General features: G+C 42.0%; 1 protein-coding gene across 1 annotated transcript in view; it reads left to right on the forward strand.

The window, feature by feature from the left end:
• Window positions 1–1,653: 1,653 nt before the first annotated feature.
• Window positions 1,654–20,648, forward strand: part of LOC144696813 (tryptophan 5-hydroxylase 2-like) — a 49,641-nt gene continuing 30,646 nt past the window's right edge. The window contains exons 1-7 of the mRNA XM_078568560.1: window positions 1,654–1,737; window positions 8,025–8,165; window positions 9,273–9,456; window positions 11,801–11,901; window positions 13,432–13,499; window positions 16,837–17,033; window positions 17,289–17,424. Of these exons, the coding sequence (XP_078424686.1) occupies window positions 1,654–1,737; window positions 8,025–8,165; window positions 9,273–9,456; window positions 11,801–11,901; window positions 13,432–13,499; window positions 16,837–17,033; window positions 17,289–17,424 (911 nt within the window). The remainder of the gene's footprint in view (window positions 1,738–8,024; window positions 8,166–9,272; window positions 9,457–11,800; window positions 11,902–13,431; window positions 13,500–16,836; window positions 17,034–17,288; window positions 17,425–20,648) is intronic.

Here is a 20,648-nt window from a genome sequence, read left to right on the forward strand (position 1 = left end):
AATCAGGGGGAAAAGTCTCCGCTGGTTGGAATCATACCTAGCATAAAGGAAGATGGTTGTGGAGGTCAGTCCTCTCAGCTCCAGGACATCACTGCAGTAGTTCCTCGGGGTAGTGTCCACGGCCCAACCATCTTCAGCTGTTTCATTAATGACCTTCCTTCCATCATAAAGTCAGGCGGGATGTTCGCTGATGATTGCACAATGTTCAGCACCATTTGTGACTCCTCAGATATTGAAGCAGTCCATGTCCAAATGCAGCAAGACCTAGACAATATCCAGGCTTGGGCTGACAAGTGGCAAGAAACATTCATGCCACACAAGTGCCAGGCAATAACCATCTCCAAAGAGAGAATCCAACCATTGCCCCTTGATGTTCAATGGCATTACCATCACTGAATCCCCCACTATCAACATCTTGGAGGTTACCACTAACCAGAAACTGAACTGGACTAGCCATATAAATGCTGTGGCTACAAGAACAGGTCAGAGGCTAGGAGTCCTGTGGGGAGTAACTCAGCTCCTGACTCCCCAAAGTCTGTCTACCATCTACAAAGCACAAGTCAGGAGTGTGATGAAATACTCTCCACTTGCCTGGATGAGAGCAGCTCCAACAACAGTCAAGAAGCTTGAAATCATCCAGGACAAAACAGTCTGCTTGATTGGCTCCACATCCATAAACATTCACTCTCTCCACCGCCCGTGCACAGTGGCAGCAGTGTGTACCATCTATAAGATGCACTGCAGAAAGTCACCAAGGCTCCTTAGGCAGCACCTTCCAAACCCACGACCACTACCATCTAGAAGGACAAGGGCAGCAGATACATGGGAACACCTTCACCTGCATGTTACCCTCCAAGTCACTCACCATCCTGTCTTGGAAATGTATCGCCGTTCCTTCACTGTCACTGGGTTAAAATCCTGGAACTCCCTCTCTAACCGCACTGTGGGTGTACCTACACCACAGGGACTGTAGCAGTTGAAGAAGGCAGCTCACCACCACCTTCTCAAGGGAAATTAGGGATGGGCAATAAATGCTGGCCCAGCCAGGGACGTCCACATCTCGTGAACGAATATAAAAAAAAAACAATCTTGCTGATTAACTTCATTACAACTCGCGAAGTGCAAATAACTTTTCCGTAGTGCGTGGTGTAAATCAAACAACAGCTGTCCGGATTATTGAGTCAAATGAAAATATGCTGTTCAGTACAGCTGGTGTTCAAATGCCCATATTTGGAAAGAAGCATGGCCCTCCAATACAAATTTCAGTACATTCACTTTCCAAAACTAAAACCCAACTGATATCTCAAAGTATCCCAGGCAAATGTTCAGGGAAGTCTCACTGAGTGAATGATGCCCCTGAACCTCTCCCTGCGATTTATACATCACGCTGCACTATATACAACTAAAATCATATCTGCAGCCTCTGTACCAATGTTCTTTCTCGTGGAAAGGACGGAGCTGACAGAGCGGGTTGGTGACGATGTTTCTGTGATGTCTCTGGAGCGCTCAGAGCAGCAGCGCCTCTTATCTATCAGTCCATCAGCAGCGGGGAGTACTTAAAGAGGCAGAGCTGCCACTGAACTCAGACTCATTCGCAGTCCCCATTGAACAACACGGTCCTTTAAACCTTTCCCCCCTCGAAACGTTGCCAAGATGATGATTGGAAGTAAATACTGGGCTAAGCGAGGAATGTCGCTGGACTCGGGCTTACTGGAAGAACAACGTTTAAACAATCAGGTGAGTTCACAGCTGGGGTTTGCCCCAGTCTTGGGATAGTTGGGTGGGCCAAGATCCAGAGTTCCCAGAGGCTTTGGTTAAATGTAAGAGGTTTAGAACAGGCGACTGGAGAAAGCTCTTAACATAGTCTCATGAGGCAGTGGACTTCACTCCCAGGGCTGCTGGTTGAGGTAGAAACTAGATCAGCTTTTAAGGTTAAATTGAATCGGTGGATGTGGGAAAAGGGGATTGAAGGCAAATGCGAGCAGAGTGGGTAATTGTGATTTGCTGGTAGAAGGTAATCACTGACATGGACTAGTTGAGCCACTTAGTCCGTTTGTATCTTGTAATGTTCTTATGTTATAAATTGAACTCCAGATATTTAATTGCAACTAGCTTGTGCAGTCTTAAACAGAAATTAAACTTAAGCTAAATGGTCACCTATAGTTGTGAGTTCAGAAAGTGCTCTGATATACTGTTGGTTTTAGCTTTTTATTCTCTTAAGAATTCTTTTAAAAAAAACTCTTTTTACGGTAACGGTAAAACAACCCATGGTGAAAATATTATACTTCACACTGTAGTCATTGCTTTTTCAATCATCCTATGGATATGGGTTTAACTAGTGTTTATTACACATCCCTATTAAGGTAGTGGTTTATAATAAGTTACATAAAAAATAATTTAATTGACACTTTGCTCAACTGGCATTGATGGATCCAGGATTTTATGTGCTGGAACTTAAGTATAACACATGCATCTTCTGGCTCCTGTCAGTTTATTGAATCACAGAAGCAGTGTGGATAAACTCGTCCTATGTAACAGAATCATAAATATTTGGAATATGATCTGTAGGGTTTTTTTTACTGATGGAGAAAGTTAAATGAACAATGGGATGGTGTATATTTAGGAAAGTTAATATAACTTGGACCGCAATGAAGCTAATTGAAAAATTCCCAAATGAAATATGGTGGCTCAGGTTCAAATAGAGACTGGATACTTGTTTGAAATGAAAGGAGCCTTGGTATAAGATGGGCCCACTGGCAATAAAAAGTGCTGAGGCAGAGGCAAGTCAGACCAGTTTACAGGTGTTAACAGTGAGGAAGGAAAAGCATCAGTTTAAAATTAGTCACAGGTTTAAAATGGGCCACGAATGCCCCATTATACATGGTGCAGCTGATAGGATTTTTTTATAGCATCCTTTTCATTAGAGGGAAAATGACTGCATTGGAAAACAACAAACAAATAAAACGAACATATTTACTTTGTAGATTTAAAAGTTTCTGCATTGGCAGAAAGACCAAATGCTTAAGAAACAAATTGGTTCTCTGTTTTTTATTAAAGAGTTTCTTGGCTTTGAATGAAGCAGGTATGACATTGCACACATTATATCTGACATGGTTTCCCATAAAATACACAAATAAATATATTGTAAGAGTTAGTGGTAAAATGTTTTACTGCTAAATTTCATATACTTCAAATATTTCCTTTCCTTTTTTTTTATCATTCTCAGATGTGGCATCACTCCAAAGCCAGCATGTGTTGCCCTGAGAAGGTGGTGGTGGGGCACCTGAATAACTTGCTAGGCTACTTAGCAGAGCAGTTGAGTCAACCATGTTTATGTGGGACTGGAATCATATGTATACCGGACTGGGTAAGGACAGCGGGTTTCCTTCCCTAAAGGGCATTAGTGAACCAGTTGGGTTTTTATGACAATTATACAGCTTTGTGGTCACTTCTTCTGATGATAACATTATAGTCCAGGCTTTTAAAATAGAATTTACATTCTCAATTCATGCTCTCTGGATTATTGGCCAATCTACCATTACCCTATTCACACTAGGCCTTGAGGTATTATGCATTTTAATAATTGATTTAAGTTTCAAAAACTTTCTGGTACTAATAATCTAATATTTGGTAAAATTATATAATAATAAGTAACTATGCCACTCCTTTCAGAGTTCAGATTAAAGCATGTAAAAATGTTTACTTCAAATTAAATTTTACCCCGATATCTGGAGTGTACAGATAGATTGAATGATTATATTTGTCATTACATTTGTGCTTATGAAGGAGATTAAATATGGGCAACAGTTAGTGATTATTTAGTTATTCAGATTGGAGATTCAGTTATAGCTTTTGTCACTGTAGTGAATATCACTTACCTGGGCAATTGGGTAGATTAGGTAAAACAAAATTTATTAAAAATAATGTATAGTTCTAGTTATAGTTAACATAATTACTGAACATTCCTTCAATTGATAATAGTATCCAGAATCATTTTGCTCTCTATAGTAGCAATGAATGACACATTATTTATTTTAGAGTTTAATTTGTTACTCAGAGTCTGAAGCCAGTAATCTGCAGGTTTCCCTGCATTCAAGTTTACAAATATTCTACAAGAATTGTTTTTCAGCTAATTCGTCAAAACTCTTGTAGACAGCTGTACATTTTAAAAGTATTTTTTAAACAATGCAGAATATTTTTCATTATCCAATTATTGACAGTCTTCCTTATCTCAGTCTCTCACAAGAGTCTTGCTTAGTATCTTCTCTTTACTATACAGCATTGCAAATTTTATTGTGAAAACCCTGTAACTTTATTACAGTTTTATAACAAAAGAATATACATTAAATTCACAACACAAATTAGAAGGATCATCCACTGAAATTAGGTGTCCCTGAAGCATTGCGGTCGTATGCTGAATTTGCTTCAAATCGTTTATATTTGTCTGGCTGTTAATTTAAGTTCTCATACCAGCGCATATGGGCAAGTTTGAAGTACAGAAGTTATGTAATTGAATTTGAGTAATGTCATAATTACAACTGACTAATGGTTGAAGAAACCTATTGCTCTCTCTCTGCTTTTGCCCTGTTCCATGGGGATGCCACAATGCTGGTTGATCACTCTTCATGTTAACCATCATTTTTTGGATTTGTAGGGCAGTTTTACAGCCAGATTCCCTTCCTGCCATTAAGCCTCCCCATTTATCTGGGCTGGGGACTGGCACTGATACACACTGGCTTTCCTGCACCACTGGCTGGGTTCTTCAGTGGCCAACAAGTTTGAAGTTGCACTTGTCCTTCCAGCTCAGAGACAGGCATGCTACCAGTTGCACTCATGCTCCTGAAGAAAACTATTGCTGTTTCATGAATCCATTCCTCCACGATCTACCAAGAATTCCCTGCACAAATAATTGCACCAAATGTTCAAAACTAATATAACAGGGATCGAAAAGTAAGAGCAAATATGTTAATCTTGGTTGAGATACCAGTTTACTTTAAACTGGAATACATTCATTAAACATCAAGGTGAGCAGAACCAAATCATCAGCATTATAAGTAACCTTAAAGAACACTACTCGTTGCCTATTCTTTACGTTATTCTAAAAATAAGTAACGCATTATTGCTAGACCATACCATATAATATTCATCAATGATTCTGAATGTGCAACAATATAAACTCATGGTGTTATACTATGCGAAGGAATTGGTTAAATCTCTCTCCAGTGGAAACTGCTATGGTGCTTATGGCACGCAGACATCTATAATGCAGTATTGGTTAGCAATTTGGAGAAACACCATTTAAAGTCACGATGATGAAGCACTGCACAAGGTAGCTCAGGTTAGGGAATAACAGAATAATCGAAAGTGATGGCAGACATGCGATTGGAAAAAAAAACAGGAAACAAGCAGCAGAATAATCTGACAGAACCTGGGCAATGATGCTTGATAATAACTGTAAGATAAGTGCTGAATTGATGATTCTTTTTATATTGTAGATTACAATGATGATGTGTTCCTTCAGGGAAAACAATTATATTTGTCTGATTAACAAAGAAAACATATTTCACCACAAATACTATACAAACTGGCCTCATAAAACATGGATAAATACAATGGCTTCCTGAAATATTTAACTGAAAGAACATTTTTCTTTTTAATTAAAGCTACCAATTAAATACTGTTTACAATAGCTATTGTTGTTTTACTTCCAAACCCACGACCACTACCACCTAGAAGGACAAGGGCAGCAGATACATGGTAACACCACCACCTGGAATTTCCCCTCCAAGCCACTCACCACCCTGACTTGGAAATATATCGCTGTTCCTTCACTGTCACTGGGTCAAAATCCTGGAACTCCCTTCCTAACAGCACTGTGGGTGTACCTACACCACATGGACTGCAGCGGTTCAAGAAGGCAGCTCACCATCACCTTCTCCAGGGAAATTAGGGATGGGCAATAAATGTTGGCCTAGCCAGCGATGCCCACATGCCATCAATTAATAAAAAAAACTTGGTTTCCTTAGGCATACATTTATGGACATATGGATCTAAAGAGATAGCAGTAGAAAAATTTGAAAGCGTTTTTGTGATATGGGGAGAAACGTTTTTTGGGAAATTTTATAAGGGAAACAAGAAGGGGAATATGCAGACAGTTTCATCATAGTTCCAAGGTGATTAGTAAAGTACTGTGTGAGTGGTGCATTACATGAAGAAGTGATTTCCCACTATGTTGCAGTTGCCTTGTCATAATCAGGAAAGTTTCAGTTTAATCCTGACCTTCCACTCAAGGTGCTAGTCCAAAGGCAGAAGTGAGTGAAGCTATGAAAAATGCAACAGATATAGTTGGAAACTAAACTGATGGGAAAGCAAATGTAGATCAACTGAAATGGGAAAGCTCCGTCAACCTAACATATGTGCCCCAACCAAAAGCAAAGCCATAAATGGAGGCAGAACGACCCCGATGAACTAAATAATTACCACAGTTGTGGACTTTTGCCCCATACTCTGGAGATATGTGCACTTCTGGAATTATAAGATGCCATACATGTCAGAAGAAGGGACACTTGCATGTATTATGCCAGAAACAGTACAATTCGAGAGAGTGAACAAGAAAATGCATTCCCTGGTGAAATACAACAATAAGTCTAAGAAAAAGGAATTGGAAGAAAAAAGGAATCTATAACGTGCCAAGATTTGTTACATAATTTGAAATTGAGGATTACACGTTGTGTAACCAGAACAGGTAGTTTCGGGACTACAGTTTCAGCTCTGGCCTTTGATATACAGGCAAAGCAATGTGGATTAGCTCACATAAGAAGTCCGAGATATCCAGGAATTAATGGCAAGCTGTGGAGAGCAATGCAGACTAAAAGATACTTTCTCAGGAACTCAGGAAGTTACAAATATAGATCCCCTAAAATACATCAGCCTTACTGACAAACATGCTTCCTCTTGAGGCCCCACCATTATTTATGCCAGTCTTCAGCCAATTCAGTCCATATAACATCAAGAAATGGCTTAATGCACTGGACAGAGCAAAGGCTACAGTACCTGGCAACATCCCAGCTGTAGTATTGAACACCTGTGCTCCAGTATTAGCTCTATCTCTAACCCAGCTGTTGCAGTACAGCTGCAACACTGGCCTCTACCTACCAATGTGGAAAATTGCCCAACCATGTCCTATTCACAAAAGGCAGGATAAATCCAACTCCATCAATTAGTGGCCTATTAGTCTTTTCACAATCATCAGCAAAGTAATGGAAGAAGTTGTTAACAGTGCTATCAAGTGGCACTTACTCATCAATAACCTGCTCAAACCTGGTCAATTTGTGTTCTGCCAGAACCACTTGACTACAGACCTCATTACAGACTTAGTCCAAACATGAATATGAGCTCAATCCCAGTGGTGAGGTGTGAGTGTCTGCCCTTGACGTCAAGGCAGCATTTGACTGTGTGGCACCTAGGAACTTTAGTAAAACTGAAGCCAATGGGGAATTGTGGAAAAACACTCCAAAGCTGGGGACAGACCTAGCACAAAAGAAGATGGTTATGATTGTTGGCGGTCAATCATCTGAGCCCTGGACTTCACTGCAGGAGTTCCTCAGGGCAATGTCCTCAGCCTGTCTACCTTCAGCTGCTTTATCAATGATTCTCTTTGCAAAGTAAAGTCAGAAATGGGATCGAAGATTGCACAGACTTCAGCTCCATTTGCAGTTCCTCAGATAATGACACAGTCCCAAACCACAATCAACAAAACCTGGACAACATCCAACCTTGGGCTGATAAGTGGCGGGTATCAGTCGCACCACACAAAGTTCCAGGCAATGACTATCTCCAACAAGAGAGAGTCTAACCGTCTCCCCATCAGATTCAATAAATTCTCATCACTGGATGCTGTATAATCCAAGTAGAACCCTCTTCATCTGCATTCATATGTTATACACAGTCATTAGTACTTAGATAAACTCTTCCAATTTGACAACTACTTTTTAAAAACATTTTGATTCAAACATTTTTTGCAGGTAAATAAAGGATGGTCCAGTAAATATGATGAGAAGAAAGTCAGCAAAGAAAATGTCAGGGATGAAACTTCCAGGACCACAATCCTGTTTGCCTTGAAAAACGAAGTTGGTGAATTAGTGAAATCTCTTCAAATCTTTCAAGTAAGATTCTACAGTGTACTGAGAAACAACTATCACTGAAAAGATCATGTTGACCTACTGAAATTTAAAAATAAATGTATTCATTCATGGGATGTGGGCATTGCTGTCTAGGCCAGCATTTATTACCCATCAGAGGGCATTTTTAAGAGTCAGCCACATTGCTGTGGGTCTGGAGTCACAGACCAGGTAATGATGGTGGATTTCCTTCCCTAAAGGGCATTAGTGAACCAGATGGGTTTTTACAACAATGGTTTCATGGTCATCATCAGACTTTTAATTCCAGGTTTTTATTGAACTCAAATTTCACCATCTGCTGTGGTGGGATTTGAACCTAGATCCCCATTACCCTGGGTCTCTGGAATACCAAAAACAGAATTACCTGGAAAAACTCAGCAGGTCTGGCTGCTGAGTTTTTCCAGGTAATTCTGTTTTTGTTTTGGATTTCCAGCATCTGCAGTAGTTTTTTGTTTTTGTCTCTGGAATACCAGTTCAGTGACAATACCACCACTGCCTCCCCCTTTCAACTAATTGTATGTACCTACATTTAACATCTTATGTTTGCATTTGCTACAAAATCTTATTTCTTGTTGTCACATTTTTGTTAACATTCCCGTAACAAATTCCTATATCCTCATTTACATTAGAAACTGCCTATGTAAGTGTGCCATGCTGCAATTCTACCCTACTGCCAGTGATGGCACTGTTCACAGCTTTGCACCTTCCAGCTCCTTTCTCTGCAACTTTTGAGAAGCCCCAATGTGAAAGCAAAATACTGCACACCCTGGAGATCTGAAAAAAAGAATAGAAATTACTGGAAATGCTCAACAAGTCTGGCAGTATCTGTGGAGAGAGAAACAGAGTTGACATTTCAGGTTGATGACCTTTCATCAGAGAACACTACTTCTCTGTTTACCCCTAGGTTTCTCAATGTTTGCTAGTTTTGATAGAATTAAATCACAGGGTGTCAGTTAAAAATAAAGACAGTGTTCAAGATAGAGAATGAATTATGTCCCTGTCTCTGATCAAATTATCTCCCACATCTAACGTACTTCATTTTGACTCTCCCTGTGCAAATTCTGAACTTTGAATTAAATTCTGTTTCATCAGGAGAAACACATCAATCTAGTTCATATAGAGTCTAGAAAGTCCAAGAGGGGAGCTTCAGAAGTTGAGATCTTTGTGGATTGCAGCAGCACAAAAGAAGATTTTAATGAACTGATTCGATTACTACGAGCCAACACAAACATTGTTTCTTTGAATCCATTGGCCAGCAACTTGACAGAGGAAGCAGGTACGAGTCATACTGTCTACACATTGTACTGTCTACACATTGTACTGTCTACACATTGCACTGTCTACACATTGCACTGTCATTGTCATGTTCATAGAAATTGAGTCAAAGCGGTGGGGCACTAATATGAATTTTGCCTTATTACCTCTGGGAACTGGACTGCGTTCAGAAGCTATGGTACAATGGTCAGCACAGAAGTTGTTTTGCATTGACCATTTCTTACTGGATTTGAGAACATAGAACAAAACTGCTCTCACAGTTTATACCGGTCACTGAATATATTGGCGGAAAAGAGTTATTCTTCAGAATTTTCAACCTTTACATGGCTTTTACATAACAGGGATGAGGTTGGAGCATCGGCATGTTGTAAGTCAAAGGCCAGATGCCTTATTTTAAAACTGATTATAGCGGGTGCAACTGGAGCTGTAATGGCCACCAACATGCTGTCTCCAACCTTTCACCTTGTTATTTTCTGTACCTTAAGGATCAAAGTTATTTACTTATGATGCCTGCTGGTAGCTGGCAATGGGAAATACCATGTGAAACATTTGCATATTTTTGACAGATACTGTAACTTGCATAAACAGTGCAACCAAGCAGTGCTCCTGACTCCAGTGGTCCAAGATGGGACTTATGTAGTGACTATTCACTTGTCACATCCCTACTGTAGACTCAACAATAAAAAGGCAGACTGTCATTATTGCTGATCCAATTGCCACATGGATTAATTTGATACCTTACTTGAATTTCAGTGCAAATTCACTACCACATGTGAAGGTAAACATGTGCCTTTTAATTCCAACTTGTTGATGCTTTCAATCAGGTGAAAATTGCAGTTTCTCCATTTTACAAGGCATTCCTGTCCTGTACAGACCACTGAAACTTTAAAGTGACCATCACGGACAGATTCCACTACATTCTCATGCAACCTTAATAAAAAAAATGCCTGTCTAAAGAAGAGGAAAATGTCCAGTCACTAGATAGCTTTCAGGATCACCCAAGGGTAATGTTGACCAATTAAACAATTATACAAAAATAAAAATAGCTGGAAAAACTCAGCAGGTCTGACAGCATCTGCGGAGAGGAACACAGTTAACGTTTCGAGTCTGTAAGAGTTCACCAGTTCTGATGAAGAGTCATACGGACTTGAAACGTTAACTATTCCTCTCCACGGATGCTGTCAGACCTACTGAGTTTTTCCAGCTATTTTTATTTTGGTTTCAGATTTCCAGCATCTGCAGTATTTTGCTTTTAAACAATTATACAACTTTTGTTAGTCCACAAGTCCTGTACGTAAGATACATAGGTATATATGTATTATGTTTTTATAGTAATGTCATTACTAATGTCAATGACAGTGAAGACCACAATTAATCAGAACCTCCAATTATTGCATGAAAATATGTTGAGAGAGTTTTACTGGTCCCCATCCATGAATGGGTCCAGTGCACCTGTGTGTGGAGCCGAAAACATTTTCTCTATTTAGAGCCTTGCAACTCATGCTACATTGTAATTATAGTCAGGAGAATGCCATAATTAATATTGTGAAGGGAGATACCATGCTAACAGATTTGATGGGAGTACAAATTGATCAGTGCTTCCATAAAGAAAGCCTCTTTACAACGGAGACTACAGGGGCACATCGATGTTCTTTCCAGAGAGAGGGGTAACAAAACCCCTCCAGAAATGGCAACAGTTGCTAGATTTGTTTTTGAGCATATTGGTACAAGCAGGTGCCCTGTACCCACTGCAGGCCTGATGCCCACTAGCAATATGCAAAAGACAGAACCTCCCATGACCCCAAAAACTGGGGACAGAGCAAGAGGTTACAGCCCCAACATAAATGCTGGAATCAGAGGCGCATGGATTTTCAAGACAATAACTGGGAAAACTATCTCAGAATTAGTAAGTTACTCAATTAATTCCACTAGTACAACTTAGAATCACAGAATCACACAGTGCAGAAGAGGCCCTTTGGCCCATCGAGTCTGCACCGACACGTGAGAAACACCTGACCTACCTACCTAATCCCATTTACCAGCACTTGGCCCATAGCCTTGAATGTTATGACATGCCAAGTGCTCATCCAGGTACTTTTTAAAGGATGTGAGGCAACCCACCTCCACCACCCTCCCAGGCAGTGCATTCCAGACCATCACCACCCTCTGGGTAAAAAAAATTTTCCTCACATCCCCCCTAAACCTTGAACTTATGTCCCCTCGTGACTGACCCTTCAGCTAAGGGGAACAGCTGCTCCCTATCCACCCTGTCCATGCCCCTCATAATCAGAATATGCTGATGGTTCATCTGTGCTTATATCTTTATTTTAATGTGTATTGTCTAGAATGTGGTGGCGTTCCTTGGTTTCCAAGAAAGATTTCTGAACTAGATAAAAGTTCCCAGAGAGTCCTGATGTATGGATCAGATCTCGATGCAGATCACCCAGTGAGTACCAACAAAGGGGCAGTGTTCAAAAGGAAGGTTATTACCGAATGGAGTTACCACCAGTTTCAAGAGGCTAGCCTTTGTGGGGATGTTGTTTTAAATGTAATTCTGGATAAGTGTCCAAAATAATTTATCAAGGATTAGGAAAATGAGGCTGGTTAGCTTATTCTAGTTAGCTCTGGACAGTCAGTAAAAGATGAAATCTACCCCATTGGGACCCCATTATGTAGCATTGTGGCTATGTTACTGGACTAGTGATCAGGAGGTCTAGACTAGGATTCTGCTAAATCATAAATTCAAATACCACCATTCCAGGTGAAGAATTGAAATTCAGCTAATTAAATAAATCTGGAACAAAACCCCAGCACCAATCATGGCAGCCATGGAACGACCAGGCTGTTGTTAAAACCCCATCTGGTTCACTAATGTTCTTTAGGGTAGGAAATCACTGTCCTTACCTGTTCTGGTCTATATGTGACTCCAGACCTGCAGCAATGTAGCTGACACTTAACTGCCCTCTGAAAGGGCCTAAGAAGCCACTCAGTTGTCTCCACAATCTTCTCAACGGCGATTGGGGCTATGCAATAAGTACTGGCTTTGGCATTGAGGCCCACACTGTGATGGGCGCAAGCTTCTAAAGAAGGAGAGAAAATTAACTTTTAAAAAATGAATATAAACAAATGTCCTCAGGTTTTGCAGAAATTTGCAGGACTATGGGGAAAGAGCAGGGGATTGGGATGAGTCACTAGCACGTTCAGAGTGCTGGCAGAGTCCCAATAGGCCAAATGACCTTCTTCTGTGCTGTGTTCAATGATGCTTCTCACTAGAGGTAGGATTTCAACAAAGCATTTCCCAATCTCTCACTATAACATTGGCATCAGCAGATTTCACAGTGCGTTCTGCAGTTTCAGTGAGAGATTGGTAACCCCTGTGTGAAAGTCACGTTACAAAAGAGAAAAATGTCACTTTTAAGTAAGAGCTTTTCTGATGTTGTGCTATCACTAGGGGAGGGGCTCACCTGTCAGAGGTAATCAGAAATTTGGGCACAAGCTGCACAGGAGCTCCTGACTGTTTCAATTACTGGTTGAAAATTGTGTGCAACCTGTGCCCCAGTTTCTGATATCCAGTTCCACTGGTAAGACCGTGCCTCAACATGAAGCTGAAACATACCTAAGATGTAGAGGAAAAACCTGATACTTCAGAGAATTGGTACAATGGAAATCATAATGTCCTAATCTCTGAACTCCACCTGAGCTGGACTTTCTCGATGAAAGCAGTTAGTGCATGAGTGATTGAAAATGCTCTTCTTACAGTTTTAGTGAGTAATATAAACTCATACTTTCGTGCTTTCTTTAATAATAGGCTTACTGCCTGCTCTGATAACAATGCTATGTTGTGTGATAGCCTTTAAAATGATGTGTCTTAGGCTGAGTTTACACTGCAAACTGTAGTGTCAGTGCAAAGTGGTTTTCTTTGCATCGATGCTGCTGTTGTAGTGTAAGTGCAGCCTTACTCTCCCTCTGTTCCCAGGGCTTTAAAGACAATGTGTACCGAAGGCGAAGGAAGTACTTTGTGGATGTTGCCATGAATTACAAAATGTACGTGTTAGCAGGTAACAAAGAGAATTTCATTGATTTTTATTTTGAAATCTTGTGGATCAGCTTGTTTCAGAAGAGTTTACGTACACATTACTGTCTCAACTTAAAACTCATTGAGCTTTACCATCACAAACTGTGGGCGGAATCGCCCGGTCCCCTTGACGGAGGGCGTCATGGTGAGCATGAGCGGACAATGTGGCGAGAAGGCCAAAAATCGGATTCACGCTGTCGTGAAACCGGTTTGCGACCGTTCGCTGTACCCATCAATGGCGGCCGTGTTTCCCATCACCACACATCGGGAACCTAATTTCAATACTTTATAAGCCCTGCTCGCCGGAATCACCCCCCCGCACTGGCATGATTGCACGCTAGCGTGTTTCACAACTGTACATAAGTGACTTGTACTTGGTGAGCTGCACTTCACTCGAGACTTCGAGGTTTGTTTGCCTACCTTGCTTCGGGCAGCACTCGTAGTCATCAGTGCCAGGCTTCACAGACAGCATCACGTCACTTTTCGGGGGCTCGGCAGGTCTCTACTATCAGACCAGCCATAAGGCAGGCGAGGCTTTTCAACGGCTGCAGGGCTGGGTCTTGCGTGGGGAAGGGGGAGAAGTGGCCTCAGGCGAGGGAAGAGGCTGCAGGGTGGGGGCTGTACTGGGGAAGGAGGGTATCCCAGGGTGTGTGTGGGGGCACATGTTGACCTGTGCAAGTGGCCTCAAGATGGTGAGGGCTGAGGAGGCAGTCTCCAGAGGAGATGAGGCCAGATGGAGATGTGAGGGTGTCTGTGAGAGAGTGAGTGGTGATGTCCCTTGAGCTGGCAGTGAGTGAGATGCTAGTGAATGTGTGATGGGCTTGTGAGAGTGTGAGTTTAGAGTGATGAGATGGTTGCCTTATCCTGGCGGCACAGATGAGATCATTCATCCTCTCTCTGCACTGGATGGCCAACCTCTTCTGTGCAGCATTGGCACTGATCACCACTGCGACCACCCCCCAAACCAGAGTGGTGAGATTGCTGGACCTCCTCCAGCCAGAGCTGGGTTAGAGGGCATCACAGTGGGCCTCCGAAAGGCATCCCAGTGATGGGTCACTAAACTCTTCTTGACTTTCGCTGGAGCAGTCCTGGGTTGCAAGAACTGAGAACTGTGGGCATGGCTGTGGTTTAAATATGGCACCGGAGTGAGGAAACGGTGAGGTAACTGCATGGGGGGCGATTCAGAGGCAATTCAGAGACAGCGTGTTTCCCGCGGCTGCATAGTTAATGAGGCGACAAGCGGACAATATGGCGCGAAGACCGGTCATTGCGGCCGGTGGGTAAAACATCCTTTTTCACGTCTGCTACCGCACTTAGTGCAAGTCTGGGACAATTCCGCCCTGTGGGTCTATTACTAAAAGATTGTCCTGTTGGTCTACAACCAGTAAGATCCTTACAAGGAAAGCTCCATGCCATCTGATGTAAGGAAATTACAGTTACAACTATAACTCTCCAGATGATACGATGAGCCATAGAGCATATCTTGCAATCGGTGGGAGCTGTCTTGGTGTTGGTAAGTGAGTGAGCAGAAACTGGAAAACTGGAACTCATTTGATCCCCAATTCTGAGGTGTATCACTCTGCTTTCCACCTCAAGTTGCCTACCCTTGTTCTTTGCTGTTGCACAAAATGTGTAAGAGCTTCATTATGGATGGGTTCTCTGTGTTAATGAGGGCACGGTAGTACAGCCCTCCATCTTCTGTATCTCAACTCTCAGTGCGATATGGAAAAGAAATAGATAATTCTGCGCGTTGTTGCTGCAGCCCTTTAAATCCCCGCAGCTGCGCTCAGAAACTCTGTCTCCATACAGAGTCAGTCCAATCTGGGTGTGCGGCTTCCTCAATACATAACTCAGAAGTTGTGATGTAGCCAACAATGAATAATAGGTAACAAAAACAGAATTACCTGGAAAAACTCAGCAGGTCTGGCAGCATCGGCAGAGAAGAATTAAGTTGACGTTTCGAGGTCTCATGACCCAAGGGTTTTTCCTGAGTTTTTCCAGGTAATTCTGTTTTTGTTTTGGATTTCCAGCATCCGCTGTTTTTTGTTTTTATGAATAATAGGTGGATGCCTGAGCATATCATCCAGCCTAGAAATCATCTGTTGCAAAATTTCTCTATTTGTATCTTCCTGCTTTGCTAAATAAAGGACATTAAATAGTCTTTTCAGCAATAATGATGGTAATGTCACTGGATCAGTAATCCTGAGGCCCAGGCTAATGCCCTGGGTACATGGATTCAAATCATCACAGCAGCTGGTGGAATTTAAATTCAATAAGGTAAATTTAAAAATAAATCTGGAATTGAAAGCAAGCCTCAGTAACGCTGACCAAGAAACTATCATCGTCTGTTGTAAAAAACCATCTGCCCTTAGCGAAGGAAACCTGCCGTCCTTACCCAGTCTAGTCCATATGTGACTCCAGACCCACAGCAATGTGCTTGGCTCTTGACTGCCCTCTGAACTGGGTGAGCAAGCCACTCCGTTCAAGGGCACTTGGGGATGGGCAACAAATGCTGGCCTTGCCAACGACGCCCACATCCCATGAAAGAATAAAAGAAAGTTGAAAAGAGGTGTCATTGGCTATGGTTGCTGCACAGAGAATAACTGACACTTATTAGAAGCCAGCCAGCAATCTAATTGCTAAACAACGTCATGTGTACCCTCCCTTGGAAAACACGCTTTAAGGTGCCGCACCTTCTGGGTTGGCCATATATCATTTGACGGAATGGGACTTCCGATTTAGATATATCTTAGGTTTGATGGTCATGTCTGGTGGTACCTTGTACCCGACCAAACTGGCTAATGACCAATGGCCACCGGCAGTATGAAAACGTTTCTATAATTTTGTAATGTCTTTGTGCTCATCGACTGTATTCTTCCATAAGCTGAGGGATTTGTTATGTTTTTCCAGAATTTTCTATTTTTTTCATACTTCCAGCAATCACTGTTATTTTCTATTTCCTACCATTGGTTCCAGAGAGCAACAGTTTACCTGGACCAGTCAGTTTTAAAGATTTCAACTCACATACTGTGATGGTGCATCTTTTATACCAACATACTGAAACATCAGGACTGACTTTATCACTATTATTTATCTGTATAAAGTACTGATTTCCAACCTGTGTATAATCTTTATAATCGCCACTTGATGGGTAAGATGTGGGCAACCACACAAATATTAAACCAGCAGTTGTCTGTGGAAAGCCATTCAATATTCTCAATAACCAGATGATGGAAAAACTGTTATTCCAGATCCAGTCGAGACTAACATCGTTGTTCAATAACATGTTCTATTGCTGCCCTCTAGTGGTCAACCTATTCCTAGAGTTGAATACACGGAAGAAGAAATTAAGACCTGGGGGAATGTGTTCAGAGAGCTGACAAAACTTTACCCAACTCATGCATGTCAAGAGTACCTTAAGAATTTCCCTCTTCTAACAAAGCACTGTGGCTACAGAGAGGATAATATCCCACAACTGGAAGATGTTTCTACATTTTTGAAAGGTATTTGAAATTACATTCGTTGTACATTAAAAGGGGAAAAAGGACCCAGAAAAGTTGGAATTAAAGGGTGTCAGTAAAACTTGCCCAAGCTGGCCTGTATAATGAAAAATGGAGCTCCAGCATTACTGGTACCAGTATGAATGATTTTTTTTTACTGGGATTTGACACTTTTGGACTGGTTTTTCCTTCTACGAGTTTTTCCTCCTCAGTTTATGGATTGAATTTAAGTAGAAATCCTTTTGCACCCTTTTTCAGAGCGTTCAGGCTTTGTAGTCCGACCGGTGGCTGGATACTTGTCCCCAAGAGATTTTCTGGCTGGCTTAGCCTTTCGAGTTTTCCATTGCACTCAGTATGTTCGCCACAGTTCGGATCCCTTTTACACGCCAGAACCGTGAGTTTCTGTTTCCCAGACTCAAGCCTTTTCTGCAAGCTTCTAAATCATTCTAAAACTGTTTGTGGATGTAGTTAGTAGCTGTTATATGAATTGATGCTTCTCCAAGATTTTCTAATGAACAAATATTCTATTAAAATTACTGTTATGCATAATCAATCTTAGAACTATTTAGTATCATCTAATGTGACTGGAACTCCAGGCAGGGGGAATTTTATAAGCCATGCCTGACCCTACTGTAAAACCTTGACTTTCAGTTTTTATCTATATCCCGAGGCTATTCATGTTGCATTGTACTTACGCTGAACAAGCATATTTTAAATTGCTTTTCCAGTTCCTTTAGACAGCTGAACAGATTCCGCTACTTATTACATTGTCATCAAAGAATAAAGAGGACTATTGTCTAACTTTGGGAGGAAATGGCTCCTCTCAGAAACACAGAAGGAGTTGGATTACCCAGAGACAATGATTGTCCGATTGCAACTGCATTTCTGAATCATGGGCCAATATAAGATCATGGGCTGCATTTACGCTATAATTGGAGAGTTGGTCAAAAGTGTTTTGATTTCAATGCAGATCGCTCCTTCAGGGACTTTCACTCTGCTTCACTCTGGAGTCAGGTTGAGCCCTGATGCTGGATTTAGAATTTCTAGCTGTACCGTAGAATGGCAAAACTATTTTATACCGACACTGCAATTGTAGTGTAAATGCAAATGGTGTAATGTGAAGCAAAATAGTCCCATGAAAGAATAAAATAAATATACAGACCATTCGAATGTTTTATCCCTACTTTTGATCCTTTTGTATAATGGCATTACCATCGCTGAATCTCCCACTATTAACATCCTGGGAGTTACTATGGACCAGGAAGTGAACTGCACCAGCCATATAAATACAAGAGCAGGTCAGAGGCTAGAAATTCTGTGGCGAGTGACTCACCTCCTGGCTCCCCAGAGCCTGTCCACTATCTGCAAGGCTCAAGTCAGGAGTGTGATGGAATACTCTCCACTTGCCTGGATGAATGCATCTCCCACAACACTCAAGAAGCATGACACCGTCCAGGACAAAGCAGCCCGCTTGATTGGCACCCCATCTGCCACTCCCTCTACCGCCATTGCACAGTAGCAGCAGTGTGTACCATCTACAAGATGTACTGCAGCAATTCACCAAGGCTCCTCGACGGTGAAGCGGGAGTTCAGGCACCTTCCCCGCGTTCAATTATCAGACGAGACTCAAGTTCCTCTATTCACCGGTTTATTCGAGCAAATGCATATACCCGTATGTCACCCACGAGTTCCACCAAGTAACTACGTGTCGGGGTTCTTATATATTTCTGGAGATTCAGTTTAATTTAGTTAAGTCTAACACTAGTCGTGATTTCATTGAAATTCACCAATCAACTATTTACACAAAAGCTATACTGCCGTTTTACAGTGAGAGATGTTTTTTTAAACAGATTAACAGCTTGTCCTTCCCCTAATTAAACAGCTTCACACTGAACAAAGCACATTTTGTGACTGATCAAGGACACCGGCTCTGCCTGGCCCTGCTCCTTGCCGACAGCTGCACCCTTCCCCCTTCCACCTTCCAAACCCACGACCACTACCATCTAGAGGGACAAGGGCAGCAGATAGATGGGAACACCACCACCTGGAAGTTCCCCTCCAAGCCACTCACCATCCGGACTTGGGACTTTATCGCCGATCCTTCACTGTCACTGGGTCAAAATTCCTGGAACTCCCTCCCTAACCGCACTGTGGGTGTACCTACACCACATGGACTGCAGCGGTTCAAGAAGGCAGCTCATCACCACCTTCTCAAGGGCAATTAGGGATGGGCAATAAATGCTGGCCCAGCATGTATGAATAAAAACAAAAGACCCTTGACTAAGAGGGTGAGCAGCCACTGTGGTGTTAGTACCTCTATTTGTTTCTACAGAGGTCATTCTATAAATTACCTCTGGGAGGTTTTTAAGAGTGAGCTGGAATGATAAGCTTATATATTTCCTCCCTTATTTCCCAGCATCAAGCTTTCATTGGGTGCCTTTTCCTGAGAGCACAGGTGCAATACTTGATTTACTAAGCTCCAAAGGAGTCTGAATTTCCTGGCCATTGCAGCAACAAGAGCTCTGCAGTACTGAATCCAGTAAGGAAACCTCTGTTAGAAATAATAAAGGTGGGTCTGCAATTGAGCATTCCCAGTGCTGAGCAGCACCTTCAGGACGTGCATCTTAGGAAGTTGCAGGCATGCTCCCTGAGGGAGGTGCTATTTCAAACAATGTGCACAAGTTTGGAGCAAACTCTGTCCCTCGACGCTGTGCAGCGCACAACCCCTACAGGTGGAAACTGTGAATGTGGCAAAACAGGCAGATGCTAGGGCTTGCAGCTCTGAATGATAGAATCGCAGAATTTTAACAGCAGAGAAGGAGGCCATTCGGCCCATTGTGTCTGTACCAGCACTCCAAATGAGCATTATGACCTAGTGCCATTGCCCTGCCTTTTTCCCGTACCCTTGCACATTGTTTCTATCCATTTAATCATTTAATACCCTCTTGAATGCCTCGATTGAACCTGCCTCCACCACACTTCCAGGCAGTGCATTCCAGACCCGAACCATTCATTGTCTGGAAAAATTTTACTTATTCACATTTGCCTCTTTTGCAAATCACTTTAAATCTGTGCCCTGTCATCTTAATCCTTTTATGAGCGGGAACAACTTCTCCCTATCTACTCTATCAAGCACCCTCATGATTTTAAACATCTCTGTCAAATCTCCTCTTAGCCTTCTCCTCTCCAAGGAGAACAGGCCCAACCTCTCCAATCTATCCTCATAGCTGAAGTTTCTCATCCTTGGAACCATTCTTGTAAACCGCTTCTGCACTCTCTCCAATGTGTTCACATCCTTCCTATAATGTGGCGCCCAGAACTGTGCACAATACTCCAGCTGAGGTCTAATATAAATTCAGCATAACCCCCTTGTTCTTGTGCTCTATGCCCCATTAACAAAGCCCTGGATACTATATGCTTTATTAACTGCTCTCTCCACCTGTCCTGCCACCTTCAATGATCTATGCACATATACATCCAAGTCTTTCTGCTCCTGCACCCCCTTCAAAATTTCACCCCTCATTTTACGTTGTCTGTCCATGCTCTTCCTACTAAAATGTATCACCTCACACTTCTCCACATTGAACTTCATCTGCCACCTATCTGCCCACTCCACCA

Source organism: Cetorhinus maximus, chromosome 22, assembly GCF_964194155.1.
Source record: "Cetorhinus maximus chromosome 22, sCetMax3.hap1.1, whole genome shotgun sequence".
Classification (NCBI taxonomy): domain Eukaryota; kingdom Metazoa; phylum Chordata; class Chondrichthyes; order Lamniformes; family Cetorhinidae; genus Cetorhinus; species Cetorhinus maximus.